At 37.1% G+C, this 17,086-nt stretch overlaps 1 protein-coding gene across 3 annotated transcripts in view; it reads right to left on the reverse strand.

Annotated features, from left to right (window-relative positions):
- Positions 1 to 17,086, reverse strand: part of Dcc (DCC netrin 1 receptor) — a 1,126,179-nt gene that overhangs the window by 381,126 nt on the left and 727,967 nt on the right. For all 3 annotated transcript variants that reach the window (XM_033757479.1, XM_033757478.1, XM_033757477.1), the window contains exon 8: positions 3,279 to 3,435. In XM_033757479.1, coding sequence (XP_033613370.1) covers positions 3,279 to 3,435 — 157 coding nt within the window. The remainder of the gene's footprint in view (positions 1 to 3,278; positions 3,436 to 17,086) is intronic.

Consider the following 17,086-nt stretch of genomic DNA (forward strand, 5'->3'; position numbering starts at 1 on the left):
AAAAAAAAAAAAAAAAAAAAAAAAAAAAAAAGAAAAGAATTAACTATTGGGTTCAGCAACATGGAAGTCATTGGTGGCTTTGATGAGAGAGCAGTTTTGGTCATATTTCAAATCATGACAGATATGAGGTAAAATACTGGCATGAAGCTAGATAATTCAGAAAACACTTGTTTGAAAGGTGGTAGAAAATGAAGCAGCAGAGAAGAGAAAACTCGAAGAAGGTGTGACGATGGAAGATATGACTCCACGATTATATGACGATAGATGTGATGCTCCTGAGTGGGGGAAGTTGAAGATGTAGAAGAGAAGAATGCTGAAGGCTGTGTTCTTCCACATTGCCAGAAATGATAAGCTCAAACATAAACTGCTTAGTTAAGAGTACAGTAGTTCTTTCACAGAACTTTGAGGACAGACAGACTATATGCTTAAAGCCACACCTGTATAGATGTGTTAGATGGGAATGCTGCTACAACTTGCCTTCTGATTCTCCAGGAAAATTTCCAGGAGGCAACACTGGCTAAGGACAAGGGAAGAGACAAAGGTGTTGAATCTATGAGAAGACAAGAAAAGACAGGCGATGTATGAGAAGCATGTGTGAGAAGGGCTGACAGAAATACGCACAACTGCCAGCAGCAGTAACAGGCAACATGGGATTACTGGCTATAAATTTAACGTGAGAGGAGTCATCTCAGTTCTACCTTTCCCCCAGCTATCTTCAGCTATAACGGTGCCAGAGCAAGTGGAAACATCCATGTACTGCTTTTATTATTTGCTAAACAGGTAATATGGAATAAAAAATAACAACTTCAATACTGTTATTAGTGTGTATGGGCAAATATTTACAGTGATTATCCATAACATTGTGACCATTTAATTACTTAAAGAAACCAGGAAAGGTAAGACAGTGAAGACAGGATAGGATCAATAGGATATAGGCCCTGCGGAAGCAAAAGTTTGCTGTGAGATGGGATCTAAATGGAAGATGAGAAGGTGCGAGTCTGGAGAGCAGTCAAGAGGATGATGTTGGAAATAGAGATACATAAATAATGCAGTGATTAGTGTTGAGCAGGACTGTGTGTGATCATGAGAACAAGCTAAAGGATAAAGTGCTCTCTAGGCAGAAAATCATGGACAGTTATGAAAATAAATGATTCACTCAAAAATAAAAGCAGCATCTTTTTCCTTTTCTTCTCATGCCTCTTCCCCTTTTTCACGTTGCCATCCCGATTTTCAGCCTCTTTTCCACATTACCTCTGAGCTCACACTGTCCCCAACCTCTGCACTCTGCCTGTGTGCAGTGACTGCCCTGAATGCTCTGGGTCACTGATACAAACAGCCCACTGCAGCACATATGCAATGGGTTTACCACCATTGCTTTGGGTGAATTCTCTCATTAAGTTCTTGTAACAGTCCTGAGACATAGCATTTATCTTTTTATCCATTCTGAAAGAGATGAATTATGCTTTGTCCATGAAAAATACACAAAATTCACAAATCTGATAGCAAAATTTTAAATCCAGCCATTTGGCCTTAAGTGGCATATTTTCAATCACTATAGCTGATCGAAAACATACCACTAACTATATACATCTTGGGGTAGACTTCTATTCAAAAGACTGGAAGTTTTAATGCATATATATATATTATTCATTCATTCATTCATTATATTTAAACATAAGAACTTTCACATTTTTCAGCAGTAGTTTATGGTCTGTAGGCATGATCGCGACCATTCTAGAGGTTTCAGTGATAAGCACAGGTCACCATGGCATGCATGTCTTAGGTTTGCCACCCCTTTTTTATACTGTATTTTGAAAAAGTTACTACAGCTAGAATAGAAGGTGAGAAGCTATTTGGAGAGCCCAAGGCAGTGATGGTGAAGGGAACTGAAGACGAGGGCCTGCCTGAGCTGGGCAGAGGTGAATGGGGCAAGAGGAACTGATGTGTTGAGAAGCAAGGGAGTGAATTTTGATTTGGAGTTTTTTGCTGGTCACCTGGGTGGAAGGTAATAACACACCCGCCCCAATAAATAAATAAGTAAAAAGAAAAAGAAAGAGAGGAAAATAGAGGGTTAAGGATGAGACAGTGAATATGGTCTTGAGCATGTTGAATTTAAAGTGCCTCCAGGAAAACCATATAAATTCATGGGAATGACTGCACAAGAGACATTACTTTCAGTTTTCATAACTACATACACTGAGCTCCAAAGAACTTATGCAACATCATAAGTTATGGAGTTGAACAGTTATACGGTAAGACCAAATCAAGTGGCTACCTCTGCTTCACAGTAACGAATAATCTTAGAGAGCATAAGGCTGTGTGTGTGTTTCCTTTTATCTTAAAGTTGAGTCAAATTGAAAAAGAAAATAGAAACTTACATAGTATATACTTTAACCACTTCTGGCAACTAGAAAGAAAAGCATTTTGAGACCCACTCTAAGTGCAGCGGATTATCATCCTGCAACAGTTTGAACTTTAGGCCAATCTGATGAGCACAGCCTATATACTGTCCCCTTTGAATCCTAGGTGAACTTTAGATCACTATGTGCTGAGAATACACCTTTGAGAGATGAACAGGCTAGCAAATGAATTGCACCTTCTCAAATATCCACCTATGGCTTAAAAAAATCAGGTTTCAAAATCTCAATATGGTCAATTATCTTAAGGAAAAATGTTGTTGGATAATCACCAAATAGCAGACTACAACCTTGAAATCTGGCACACACTGCTCATTTTGTCAAGTTAACAATAATATTCAAACTAACAACTTTGATCAAACATTAGATACTCTGTGCTGACCTTTATATGTGAAACTGAATGTTAGCCTGATGAAAGAATTGCGAGGCAAGTATCATTAACTGCTCCTTATTAAAAATTAAAGTGATGCTGAGAGAAATCATTGTTTTGTCAACGTGATCCTGTGATGTCAGTGACAGTGTTGATTAGGAACCAGCTACAGGCATTCTTTTTATACTCTGTTCTATAAATGGGTAGTTTAACACTCTTCTTTTCGTCATCACTTTGAAAATCAAGGAAATTAAAAAACATTGGTTTTAGATATTTACTACTTGCCCCTTTTCAAGGAAGTTGTATATGGACTACTTATTTTGTAAACAATTGTATTTTTACAAACCACATATCTCTACTTTGTAGGATTGATGTGTAAAGCAAAGATGTCATAATCTCCGAAGTCCCTGCTGAAGACTTCTGCGGCCATCAGCCCACACGTGCACTTAAAGAGAAGGAAGATTTTGCTGAAATGTATCGGTAGCACCTACCTGTTGTCACCCTCTCTGGAGAAAAAGACTGTGAAGATTTGAATATTTCCTTTTGGTTCTGCAGGTGGTCGCCAGCTGAGACGGACAAATCGACTGGAAACCAAGACAGGGACCACGTCTCTGGGAGCAGAAGGGAGGATGCTGGAGCTGAGGATAGCTAAGGAGGAAGGAGAAGGGTGTCAGAGAAGTTGGTGCCCTGAGTGGGAGTGAGGTGGAAGACAGAGATGAGCTGTGGGCAAGCACAGCCATGTTACTTCACAGGTTCTAAAGGAAGGCAGAAAGCAGTGAAGAACTTACTGTATGGAATTTATGACATATTCAAATTCCTTTGGTTTTAATATGGGGGCTAATTAGTGACATACATGATTCCACTGCATATTTATCCAATTTTTATTACCCATGTGACCCATGACAATAAGGAAAAAAAAAACACCACAATATATGTGTAGTTCCAGAAAGTCCCTTCCTCTATTGAGTTCCAGGAAAGACTTTGCTTTAAAATTGTTAATATAATTCGATATTATAAAAGAATCCTACTTCTCATGACATCAAGAGATGATAAAACCTATCCTGGACAAAAGATACCAGCGATATCAAAGCTCAAAAATGATTTTAGTTAATTAATAATATATTTCTCTGATTCCTTTTTGGCACGAGGTTGGGGGACCGAATAATAAGTAGATGACTGAGTGAACAAACAAAGCAATGAGTGCATCCAAATTGAAGTAAAGCAAGACATTAAGATAGAGGACATACACTGAACATGTTTTAAATATAAAATCCCATTTATAGTAACTATTTTGGCAAAGTTAATCTGTATGATGGAGTCCAAATAAAAGCAAGGAAAGAGCCACAATCTCAAAGAAATTTTATGTTTTCTTTTGTTTCTGTTGTATTCCTTTGGAAAAATGTGATTCTACAATTGTAATCAACAGTGAACTCATCTGATCTATGACCAAGAAATAAAAGATGTCGATCCCCTTTTCTTATATTTAATGGACATTTGTAACTATTTCTTCTATTTTTTAACATACTGGTTTCACAGCGTTTGATGGTAGCAAAGAGGCAGACCAGTTAGATACACATAAAATAATACGGACGTTAGTGATCGGATTAAAACTCAAAACAATGAAAACGCTGACATTCCACTACAAAGCCATGGCCTTTCATTGTCTCAGGGATTGCAGTAGTTATTACAAAATATTATCCTATTTAGTCTATGTTTAGGCTAGTTTTGATACAATGTATGCTTATTTATGTATTGTAGAAGCACAGAAAATTAAAAGCCAGAAATGAAGAGTTTACAGTCTATCTGAAACTATGCCATGTGCTCAGGGCATTCCTTCTCTCCCCTTCCGCAGCCCCTCGCTATCATTTACTCTCTACTTCTATCATAGTAATGCGAACGGATCCCACAGAGATGTCTGACCACACCGTAGGTGCCTTCCTATCTCTGGCTTAGTAGAAATAGGCTTTGAAATATACTACTCAGATGAGTGACTATAGTCAATGATAATGTGCTATAAGTTTCCAATTAAGACAGTAGTTTTCAAACATCTCACCATAAAAGATGATTGATACAGAAAGTAATGGATATATTCGTTTGCTTGATGTAAAAATACTGCATTGTATTTATGTATCAAAACATCACATTGTAGTCTATACATAGCATACAATTATTTTGCAACCAAAATAATATTAACAATATGCCTTTTAAAATTGTTTTCATGGGTACAGTTGACGTGTATAATTTAATGACGTTCATTGTTGGAAATTTGTACCTTTACATAATCAATCTTGCTTCTTATTTTTCTCCATCCCCCTACCCTCCCTTCAACCCCTCCCTCCTCCTTATCTACAAAGACTTTGTTTCCATTTTTAAAATTTTTTCATATTAATTCCATTCTCTTTTCTTTCCCCTACCCTTCCCAATTCCCCTTGCCCATTTGTCCCTTTTCTTCCTATTTCACATTATCTATTATACCTTTTAGTCTTTATTTACACTTTCAGATACTCACACTAGAGAAACAATTCTGTACTTACACATGTATGTCCTATTTACTTTACTTAAGAGTGTGGCCTCAATGTGCATCCATTTAGCCATAAATGTCTCTAATTTCTCATTTTTTATGGATGAGTAGGTCTTCATTTTATGAAAAAAAAAATCACATTTTCTTTTTTCTAGTCTCCCGTTGATGGGAACAATATGCATTTTAAGTTGATAAGACTAACAAAAAATAGAAGTTGTTCTAACAGATTATCTGCTAGTAAACAAGATTACATAAAGGGATTCTGCAGACAACTGTAGAATGCTTCTGAGGTATCCATTTATTTAGAGCAAAACCTTATTTGTAGAAACTATTCTGTAGATCCACAGTTAGAAAACTTGCCTTTCAAATACTTGAAGCATTTATAATCTATGGTATAATTTTTCTATTAATTATGAGATGTGTGTGAACACATAATTCATCTTTGCTCAAGATCTCTGCTTTTCAACTCACTGAGTCTGAGGAACGTGTATTTAATCTTGACAGGTGATTTCCAGCCCCAAACTACAAACACACATTGCCTTCATATAATCTTCAAACAGGTTTTATGGAACCTTTTCTCTTGTTCTTATAAAAATCAGTCTTCATTCTTGCATTCACTTTGTACAGGAGCTGGCTGAGTTGGTGTACCTGCTGTGAACTAAACTCCTGCTAGTGGAAAATCATTTCTTGTGTGGAGGAGAGAGGAATATCTCATTTTCCACCAGCTCCAAAAACATGAATTGCCAATTCTTAATAGTTATGCGAAGTTAGAGAGACTTTAAAGAATGACAGAAAGCTTTAAAAGTTATTTCCAATCCTACAGATTCTTTGGCTACTTCTTTGCACATAAAAATTTTCCTGTGCTCTCCTAATCAGCACAGTATTTGAAATAAATGAAAGGTAGGTATCAAGTTAGTCAAAGACAGGCCATTCGAACCAGCACATTGGAGTACAGTTATTCTCTCCCCTTCATCCTACTTGTCTCCTGTGCTGCACTCCTAGTTGAGTTCACTCAGTCCTCTCACATATACAACCCAAAATACCCCCAACACATTTCTTTTCCTAACTATTCCTTTGGTCAGCACATCCTAGGGTTTCCCCTTCTAGATACCTCACAAATATACCCATGCTACTGTATCAGTTCCGTATATATATAAAAAAATACGCTGCTCTTTACCCACAACTATTTCTTGCTGACTGAGCTTGCCTTTGGTTCACCTTCCTCAAATACTTTCTCTTTACAACAGCCAGAATAAGAATAAGTGTATACAAATACACATTTGGTCTTATTACTCCACTTTTTATTTATTCTCAATCTTCTTTTTATCCCTTGGCAAACTTCAGATTTCTCAATCAGCTTCCTGGCTTAGCACCTGCTTTCCTTTTGTCTTGGTTTGGCTTCCTCCACAACATGGGCTTCAGGCAAGGAATTGTTCACAAATACTTTATTTGGAAAGTGATCTCAGGCACTGGAGGGGAGAGGTGAGAAGTCAACAGTGTCCTGTGGAACCCTAGACAGCTGCTAGTTATCTAGAGCATTTTATCACTGTGAGAAACTGAAGGCAATGTCATTTGGGACTCTGGGAATCAGTATAGGGCATGCCAAAGAGTTTTCTATTTGTTACGGCTTCTATTTAGCTGTCTCCCAAAGCCCAATGCGAATGACAGTGAGGCTATTTTGGAGGTGGCTGATGCTGGAATGAATGGGGAGTGTGATTCCTAAACCATAACACAGTGAGTGATTGGTTTGGCGCTGCGCTAATCTCAGTGGTCTGAATAAGATAAAAGGGGCAGAAAGAAGCTGTTAAAGTTTCTTGTCACTTTTGCTGTCCTCTGTCACCATCAATGGTTGCCCCTCTGCCACCCTTTCTTGGAGCCAGCCAAATATGGACTGAAACCTCTAGGAACTGCAAGCCAAATAGACCTTTCCCCCTTTAACTTTGGGTGTCTGTATTTTTTTGTCTCAGCAACGAGAGAAAAGTTACTAAGACACTATCCTTAGGGGAAGCAAGTGCGAGTGTTCAGCCCCACATCTCCACTGCCACTAGTTGCGGGTATATCCGAGGGATTCTGTCTTCTTTCAAAATTATCAAATATTTTTTGTGGTCAAGAAACCTGCCCTTGTGCAGAGGCTTGCAGGTGTCCCCAGTAAACGGTGCTCATTCGTTCTGTTCACCTGGCCGATGCTGATGTACACCTTGCCACCCTTGTTCTGGGGCAGAGGAGAGGATGGTGAGCAACAGATGCAGCCATTGTCGTCAGGGAGCTGCTGTGGCGGCTCCCGAGGGTTTCGATGCTTACACAGACAGAGCCTGTCCTTTTCATGCCTATCCACTGAAAATTGCCAGAGCCTTCACACAAGCAGTTGCTCCTTGCTCTAACAAGCCCATCCCCCAGTTAGCTCTTACTTTCCCTCTTGGCTTAGTTGTGCTTTCTCCTTTGAAAAGATATACAAAATATGTAACAGAAAATAGTTAATATTCTGAAAATCTTTAAAGTCAATAAATTGGAGAATATGTATTTTTAAAAGTAGAGTTAAACCTCACAAATAATGAAAAAAAATACACATATAAAAACCTAAACTTCCTCTGTCCCGGTGGCGAGGCTTTACTCTCTCACACTGCGCCAGCCTCATTCACGATCGGTAGATTGGTATGTGTTCCGCCTTTTCAGAAGCTACTTTGTCAAATTTCCTTAAGGAAAAGATATTTATAACCATTTGTCCAGACATTCTCGTTTCTATAAACCTAAAATTTAAAAACAACAAATGTCAACTTCATTAATACATCAATGCGAAATGATTGCACATTTACTCAAAAGGTAGTATCTGTACAATTTACCAGTTTAAAGCTAAAAGGGTCATTTAACTCATTTTTTAAGAGAAGTTTAAAATTAAATTAATGACGACTTGGGAAAACGTTAATGGAGATCTTCAAGAAGTTAGAAAAGGAAGTTTTCAAAGAGCAGGAGTGAAGTTTCCTGATCATTTTTCCTCAAGAACAACTCACTCATATGTGATATTATCATCATCAAACATGAGTGGACTTCTCCACCCACGCAGGGAGTGCCGGGCTTACACACACAGAGGTGCCCCTCTCTGCGTGCTTCAGTGAGTTGCTTCTCACAGAGCAGGTTGGGACTCAGATGATTCAGATAAAGCTTAGGATAGAATTAATCACAGACTCTTTACTTCAATCTAAACAGATGTTATATAAAAAAGGAGGGACACATTTTTAACAAAGGAATGGCTTTCTTTATACAGGGGAAATAATTTTGTTCTTGCTAATCCTCCATGCTTTCTCTCAATAGTAACTTGTCTTCAAATAAGGTCTCAATAAAGAGCCAATCGGGACCCCTTTTCTTTGCCCTTAGAGGCCTAATCTCCAGTCTGGCCCTAATCTCTCTAGCCCATTAATGTTGCCATGGCTACGGATTCTTTATCTGTTGTGATGGGGAAGACAGGTGAGTTTGCCACACTGTAATGTGGCTTTTTTTCAAAAGACACTTTAAAAAAAAAATTTTATCAGAGTAAAATCCAGACAAGGAAGCGATTTCTAAAGTGAAGACAAATTTTTAAAAGTAACCTTAAAATAAAAATAATAATATTTCAATATGTCCAGGCAGTAATCTTGATAATAATTTTGCAACTGGGTTATTTTTTCATAAAGCCACAATCTTTCAAGACTCATCTTTCATATTACTATAGAGCATCTTAAACATTATTTCTCTTTGGCTAATTAATAGTACACTATCTGCATTCCCTATAGGATATATCAAACTTATAAAAATATCTTCTGATATGTCAGATATATCAAAATAAGACTGTATTCATAAAAATGAAAATATTTGGTTTACATTAAACATCAAACAAACAAGGAGGTTTAATTCTCTGTCTCCATGTTAGTACCTCAAATGCTGTTCTATGGCCACTAAATTAAGTAGTTGCTTTATTAGCTAAAGCATCTTGTAGCCAGAAGATTTACTAAGATAAAAATAATTAGATATCATTAATGATATAATAGAAACATCGGACTGTTCTACAGGAAATATCTTTTTTCTTTTGATCTTTCAATGTTGTTGCTCTGTGATACCAAATTCAATTTTTTATTGTTTAAAACCTAAATTTTGATAAAACCTAAATTTTTATTTAAAAGTTTTTACCAGCTGCTCCTCAGGCAAAGGACTCTTATCTAGAATATATGAAGAACTCAAAACAACCAGCCCCCCCAAATATAAAGACCCGATTCAAAAATGGGCATCTGAAATGACAGACATTTCTCAGACAAAGAAAAAAAAGCACCAAGTAAATGTTTCACATCGCTGGTCATGCAAGAGATGCAGATGAAAACAACACTGAGATTCCACCTCACCCCACAAAGAATGGCTGCTATCAAGAAATCAAACAATAGCAAATGTTGGCAGCATTGTGGGGAAAAAAGAACCCTTCTTCATTGTTGGTAGGAGTGCAGACTGGTGCAACCACTATGGAAATCAATATGGAGATACCTCAAAGAGCTGGGACTAGAGGTTCCATTTGACCCAGCCATCCCTCTGCTGGGTATCTTTCCAAAAGAATTAAAAGAATTACATCACAGTGATATATGTGCACCTATATTTATAGCCGCACAGTTTGTAATAGCTAAAACTTGGAAACAGCCCAATTACCCATCTGTTGGAGACTACATATAGAAGATATAGTTTTTCTATAAAATGGAATACTATTCAGCCATAAAGAATGAGAAATTAGATTAATTCATAGGGAAAATGGATACATTTGAGGATATACTCCTAAGTGAAATAAATAAGTCACACATGTGTAAATACCAAATAGTTTATCTGGTGTGAAAAACTATAAATGTACATAAGATCCTAATGAGATAATTGACAATGTAAAATAGGAAGAAAAGAGCTAAAGGTGTAGGGAAAGTGGGAAGGGTAGGGGAAAGGTAATAAGGGAAAAGAAAAAATATGAGAAAATGAAAAAAAAAGAAATAAAGTGTTTGTAAATGGGGAGGGGAGGAGGGGGTGAAGGGAGGGGATGGACAAGGGGAAAAAAATGAAAACCAAGACCTGTCATGTAGAGGTACAAGATCCCAATGATGAGTGTAATTGTACTGTATACCGAAAATGTACCAATAAACTCAATGAGGAAAAAAATAAATAAAATTTTGTTTCTTTAAAAAAAATAAAAGTTTTCACAGATTATAAAGTAATTTCATAATTCTTCCAAAAGAAATTTGGGCTATTGTGATTTAATACTATAAAAAGTAGTATGTTTTCCTAACATTTTACATTATTTAAAAAATTAAATTATGCTTTTTGAGGTATTAAATTAGAAACTATATTAAAGTGAAGAAATATGAATTTTAACAATAGCAATTTAAATAATTTTTATTTTAATTTATAAGAGATGAAACATGATTTAATGTATTCCACAGTCTTATTAAATCTTAACTTTCCATGAAAGAATTTATTGTATTAGTATCTAAAAATGAATAATCAGTATTTACTGAATAACTAACAAGTTTTGCTGTTATTCTTGAGGTCTAAAAACATTTAATTTTAGTTTTATTTTTTATTGGTAATATAATTGGACATATTTATGTGGTATAATATAGTATTTTGATCCGTGTATATAATGTGTGAGATCAAATCAGGGTAATTTCATTTTCATACCCTTAAATGTTTAACATTTCTCTGTAGTGAGAAACTTCAAATTAACCTCTTTTTAGTCTTCATTAAGTTGTTGTGGATTCAAGTCACCTACTATGATCTAGAACACTAGAACACCTCCCTCCTATTTTAGAACACATCCCTCTGTATTTTGGGACCTGTCATTCCGCCTCTCTCTCTATCCTTGTTTCCCTTCTCTTCCTAGCTCTGATGATCACTACTCTATACTCTTTTTTTGGGGGGGGGTTCCAGGGGATTGAACTCAGGTCCTTGCACTTGCAAAGCAGGCGTTGGAACCACTGAGCTAAATTCCCAGCTCTACACTTTACGTCTAAAAGAACACAACATATGAGCCAAAGCATGTGGTATTTGTCTTTCTGTGCCTGATTATTTCACTTAATATATTATAACAAATGAGAGAATTATATCCATTTTCATGGCTATATTCATATAATTTTCATTATATTAATTTCATAGTAGTGCATTCCACCGTGTGTAGTAATTTCCACTAAAGTTTTTAAACTACTCATACACCGAGAGATATTCCTTAGATGATTCCACACATTGGCCACTTTAAGAAATACTGCAATGAATATAGGAGTGAACATTTTGCTCTGACATCCTGATTACTTCTTTTGCATACAGTTAATATATGTAGTTGGACTATATAATCCTTCCTTTTTTATTTTTATGAGGAACTTACTATTTTCCAGCCAACAGTGTATAAGAGCTTCCCTTTTCCACATCTTTGTCAGTATTTGTTATATTTTCTTTTTGAGAAATTATTTAAGTTTAGGCTACGAATTTTGAACTCAGAGAGCAGGGAACTAGTTTGAGTGTCTATGGTGTATACACCAAGGACAAAAAGGTATGAGAGTGTCTCACTTACAAATTAATTCCATGTAAAAATTTCAGAAGGATATTTGTTTGAATATTAGAAGATGTTTTCTTAATCACTTCTATTCTCTTTTTAGAGCACTGTGTAATTTATAGTACAAATAAATCATCATAACAATCATGCTATGGAATTGGATTACACATTGCATGAACTTTCTTTGGTAAAATGAATTTATGCATCCAATAATTTATCTGTTGGTTATTCACTAAAAGATTACTCTTGATGAGGTACTGTATGAAAGGCTGTTCAATCCAAAACCTGAGAAGGGACATTCTTTGATTGAATCTTATTTTATTTGCTGTCCTATACCAAATTGCATATTGTTAAAATAGGAACCAAGTCTAAACTGTTCACTCACCACTTTAATCCCCCAAATCATCAGTGTGTACTAGTCATATCGCAGCTACCCAAAACATCCTTATAGGGTTAGCTAAGGGAAAGGCTTTGCAAATTTGTGAGATAATATTTTGATGTGGCTACAAAATTCCCTTTCAGTACTTTGTTAAGTGGCTACCTGAAAATATACACTGGGAGAAGACTGGGTTATTAATTCAAACTATTGATGTCAGCATCACTAATCTGCTAGTAAATTACAAAGTAGAAGAAAAAGCTGGACTCAGAGGAGGTTCCAAAGGGATGCAAATTTGGGCTAAGAGTATTTCAATTGGGATTAAAGAAAGGGAAATACGTTACAACCTGTTCTAAAACCCAACTATATACCAAATAATGTGGAAAGTGCCATCACATAAGAGTAGTTCCTAAGGGAAAGAATGCCTTTATTAAGAAGCAAAAAGAAATTTCACTTAGCTTTTCTGTGCATCCAGGACAGCACCTGGGGCTATACTGTAGGAAGTGTTATTCTCATCTTAGAACTATATATCAAAGGGAACTGCCAGGTTAAGGGTGGGAAGAAAGAAGAGCTTCATGTGGGCACGCAGATATAAACTGAGAAATAAATTCTTCAAAGTATTTGCATATCCGCAGAGATAACTATAGCTCTCAGAGTTTGGGGTCCTTTCAGACAAAATGAGGAGAAAACTAATATTTGGCTGACAGGTCAGGAAACAGATATGACTAAAGTATTTTATGTTCAAGTCTTTATATATTTCATTTGTCAAGGTACTTTTGTTAATCTCTTATTTCTAAGCAGCTTATTTATAAAAATGACTTTTAAAGAGTTTTTACAAGAACAAAACAAAAGTACAGGTAGCTTAGAGTGATGGCCAGAGAACTATAAATATAATCAGATGGATTTGACTAGGGAACCGTAAACAAACAGCATGAGCACTGGATCCCTCCTCTTACTGTAGAATAGGTAAGTTAATCAGATATCTTCTAGGCAGTTAGACAGGGCTGGGCCTCGAGACGTTAACATGGAGCACAATCAAGGAGCCAATATGGAGAACAAATCAAGACACATCCACCGAAGGCCAACATTATAAAAGCAGAGAAACTACTACACCTTCATGCTTCCCCTGGGGATGAATAGCAGTGACTGGTACTCTAAATAGGTATCAATCACTTGGATGATGGGCCAAGGTCTTAACCCAGCCTTTCCAGGAAATATCACTGACCCACCCTTACTGAAAATCCTTGTGTGCTTGCTACGTGACTTGCTCCCCCTTTTGACCCCATTTAATCAATATTACCTGGGTGACTAAACTTGTAATCTTATTGGTTGGTCTTATAGGTTTGCCTCACTTTGAACCTGCCTCACCTTCTGGCTTTCCTCCATAATTATCCCATGGGAAATAGGGTCCCAGGCAACCCACTTTCCAGCCCCCTTTTGTCTCTCTTGGACAGAAGCTTCTTTCTCCCAATAAATTTTTACTACTCTTAACCTCCACTGTTCCTAGAATTCATTCTGCTATTTTAGAGAACATGACCTCACATTTCAGATATATAGTAGGTTTGGGGGTCACATCTCTTCCCCCCATATAACTCTGACATTCTCTCCTTTTTTTTTTTTTTTGTACCAGGAATCAAACTTGGGTCCTTGAGCTTGTGAGGTAGGTGGTAGAACCATTGAACTAAATATCTGACCCCACTCTGACATTCTCTAATTTGGAAAATTATTTAGCTTCTCTAAGCCTTACTTATCACATTTTAAAATTAAGTGAACTATAGGCCAGGGATTTAGCTCAGTGGTTCCACTGCCGGCCTCACAAGTGCAAGGTCCCAAGTTCAATCCCTGGTACCAAAAAGCAAACAAACAAACAAACAAAATTAAGAAAACTATTCCATCTATAGACTTAAGTAATGATTAGAAATACATTTTAAGGATTACTCACAGTACCTGACATAGGATTTGTATTCAAGCCATGGTTATTTTTACTCATTACTTAGCTATAGTTCCAGGGAGCAGAAAGCCTGCATCTGCTGGCCCTGTTTCATGGTCTGACTGGAGACCTAAGGACTCTAATACAAAGTCATGGGGAAGTATTTGAGGTAATCTAATAGGTCACGTGCATTAGGGACAATGGTGCTTCCTCTGTGCAAGAAAAGTATTTAGTTATCTCGATATCATTCCCTGTTTCCTTTATCAGGTTGCAGAGAGAAAACTGTATTCAGTTTCATCATTTATTTTACCATCTCGCAAATTTGTTCCTACAGAGTTTACTTCATTCTAGTTCTCTTTTCTCACTAGTCATTGTAGCATTTCCATTTGTCACTATTCCATGGCTTTGTGAGACCGGGCTTAATCATCTCTCTCATCAGTGTCCCTTTTTTGCATCCTTCCCCAGCTGGGAGGGAGGTGAGCTGCTACCCAGTCCTCAGTTCCCTCTGCACACACTTTTCCCTTGAGGTTGTGCCACTGAATTCCTAGTCATTGTTTATTCCTGCTCCAAGTCTAGAGACCTCAAACGTGCCATTTCAATCATTCCCCTGTCACCGGCGCTCCTTCTGGGGATAAAGACTGACAAGCTGTGACAGGTCCCCTCCCATACTCGTGAGTATTTCTCATCCTTCACCTCATCCCAGCCATATGGCGCTTTGTTCCAGGCTGCCATGCAATCCTCTTCTCTGCCGATGCGGACCATCTAGAGAACACATGCCCTGCTCACAGGGATTAGCATGGCAGAATTTAAGATGCAATGTTTTCCACACAATTTCCTCTAGTGACGAGATGCTGCTAACGTGAAATAGCTGACAAGCTACAACGTTATGAAAAGAAAACAAACTGAATCAGTGCTAGGAGGAAAACGCAATTTTCTTTTTGTTAAGAAAATTAGATGTTTCTGATAAGAAAGTTAAATAATGGTAAGTTGAAAATAATAAAATATAAGCACTACCAAAGGTCTAAGCTATTCTCTTTAGTAATGAGGGATTTTGAAGAAATACTTTTAGACTTTTAAGGTGCCAAGTTAGTCAGTAAAAAAATTCCATTCACACTCCGTGAGTTTTACTGACTAAATTTCTAACACTGCTAGAGGATTCAAAATACATTAGAAAATAATGGATTTAAGGGTATGGCATAAGAGGTAACTGTGTAAATGTTCAGCGTCAGAATAGGTGAGTTTCCGTGTTTTGCGATTTCCCTGAGCCTCAGAGATTGAGAATGGCGGACTCACTCAACCTTAAGTTTTAGATGGGCAGGAAGGTGGGGCATGGGAGTAGGCACCTCAGACTAAGGGTACACTGGCAGGGTAGGGAATGGGGGTTCTTCAGTGTGCAGTGCACTTGGCTCCCACCCTTTCCTACTCTCACTAAAGAAACTTACAGGGAAGTAAAATAAAGGAAACAGAAAGGGTATACAACCAAGATAAATTACTATTTATTCCAACTAAGTTTCTGCAAGAACTTTATGTTACTGCTGTGAAGTCATGACAAAACAACAGAGGGTGTGTAATTTATGTGAAACACGTTTCCACCCATCTGCTCTTTTGGTACAGGGGTTGTTCCTCCATTCTGATAAACATCAGAGACAGACGCAGGCAGGCAGACAGACAGACAGACAGACAGAGACAGAGACAGAGAGGAGGCAGGCCCAGAGAAGCACAACAGACTGACACTGACCAATTCTATTCCAGTCCCTTCTCTGAAGTCAGATTCGAAGCAAGTAGTACTTGCAACCACAGTGATCACTTGTATAATGTAAGTTTCTCTTCCTCCTTCTTAAATACATAGCTATGAGGATGACAATCGTGCAGCTGTAAACCATAAAAGATGCTTATGAGCCTGAACTTAGCACTCATTCTTCAAATGCGTGAATTAGATAAACAAATAGGATAAGTATCTGAGATGATTGATTAGGCAATGAAATACATTATATAATCATAAATTATGATTGTACCTCAAATGCAAGTATTCTCTTTGTTCACCATAAATATTCATTCCTAGAAAAAGGATGTATCTTTCAAAAAGGCTTCATTTAAAAAATCATTAAATATATCACTTACCTTAGACATTTATCAATTTGAATTATTGTTAATAAAAGTACTGAGTAATTCAAATACAACATAGGACAAGTTGAGTTTTAAATCATAGGATTCAGGTATTTTTTGACCATAACAAATGAACCTACATTAAGTATGATTCCTATTGCAAGTGTAGCTATAGAAACATATGCTATATGCTCAAAATCATCAAGAAGTCAGATGTATGAATGATGGATGCCATTTTGGAGGGAGTAAAACACAAAAAATCCTGGAATGAGAATTGGGGAGAAGACTTGCTATGGAGTGGAACTTTTTGTTACCTCCCAAATTCACGTGACACTTAATCACCAGTGCATCAGGGCTAGAGATGTGGCCCTCTGGAGGTGTTTGAGCCATGAGCTGCCTTCATCAAAGTGCTTCACAGGAGTTCCTCTTTTACCTTCTTTTCTGTTCACCATATGAGAGCACAATGTTCTTTCCCTCCAGAGGATGCAAAGACAAGGACACCAAGAAAAATCCTCAGAAAATGACCAAACCTCCAACTACCTTAATTGTGGATTCACAGACTCCAGAACTCTGAGAAATAAATATTGATGATTGTTTCAAACTACTCAGGCTCTGGTACTTTTTACAGTAGTACAGAGGGACTGCAACAAAGATCTCCTCCAGCTAGTAGATGGTGAATATCTTCTGGGTTGCATAAAAATTCATCTCTAAAGTGACTGCCATGGCTGAATCATGATGAGGAGCAACCATACCTTCCACCTCCGGCTCCCCTCCCACACACATTTAATTCTCTAGTTTTCTGCCTTTTTTTTTTTTTTTTAA

This window comes from Fukomys damarensis, unplaced genomic scaffold (assembly GCF_012274545.1).
Source record: "Fukomys damarensis isolate Sample0158 unplaced genomic scaffold, DMR_v1.0_HiC HiC_scaffold_30, whole genome shotgun sequence".
Lineage (NCBI taxonomy): Eukaryota > Metazoa > Chordata > Mammalia > Rodentia > Bathyergidae > Fukomys > Fukomys damarensis.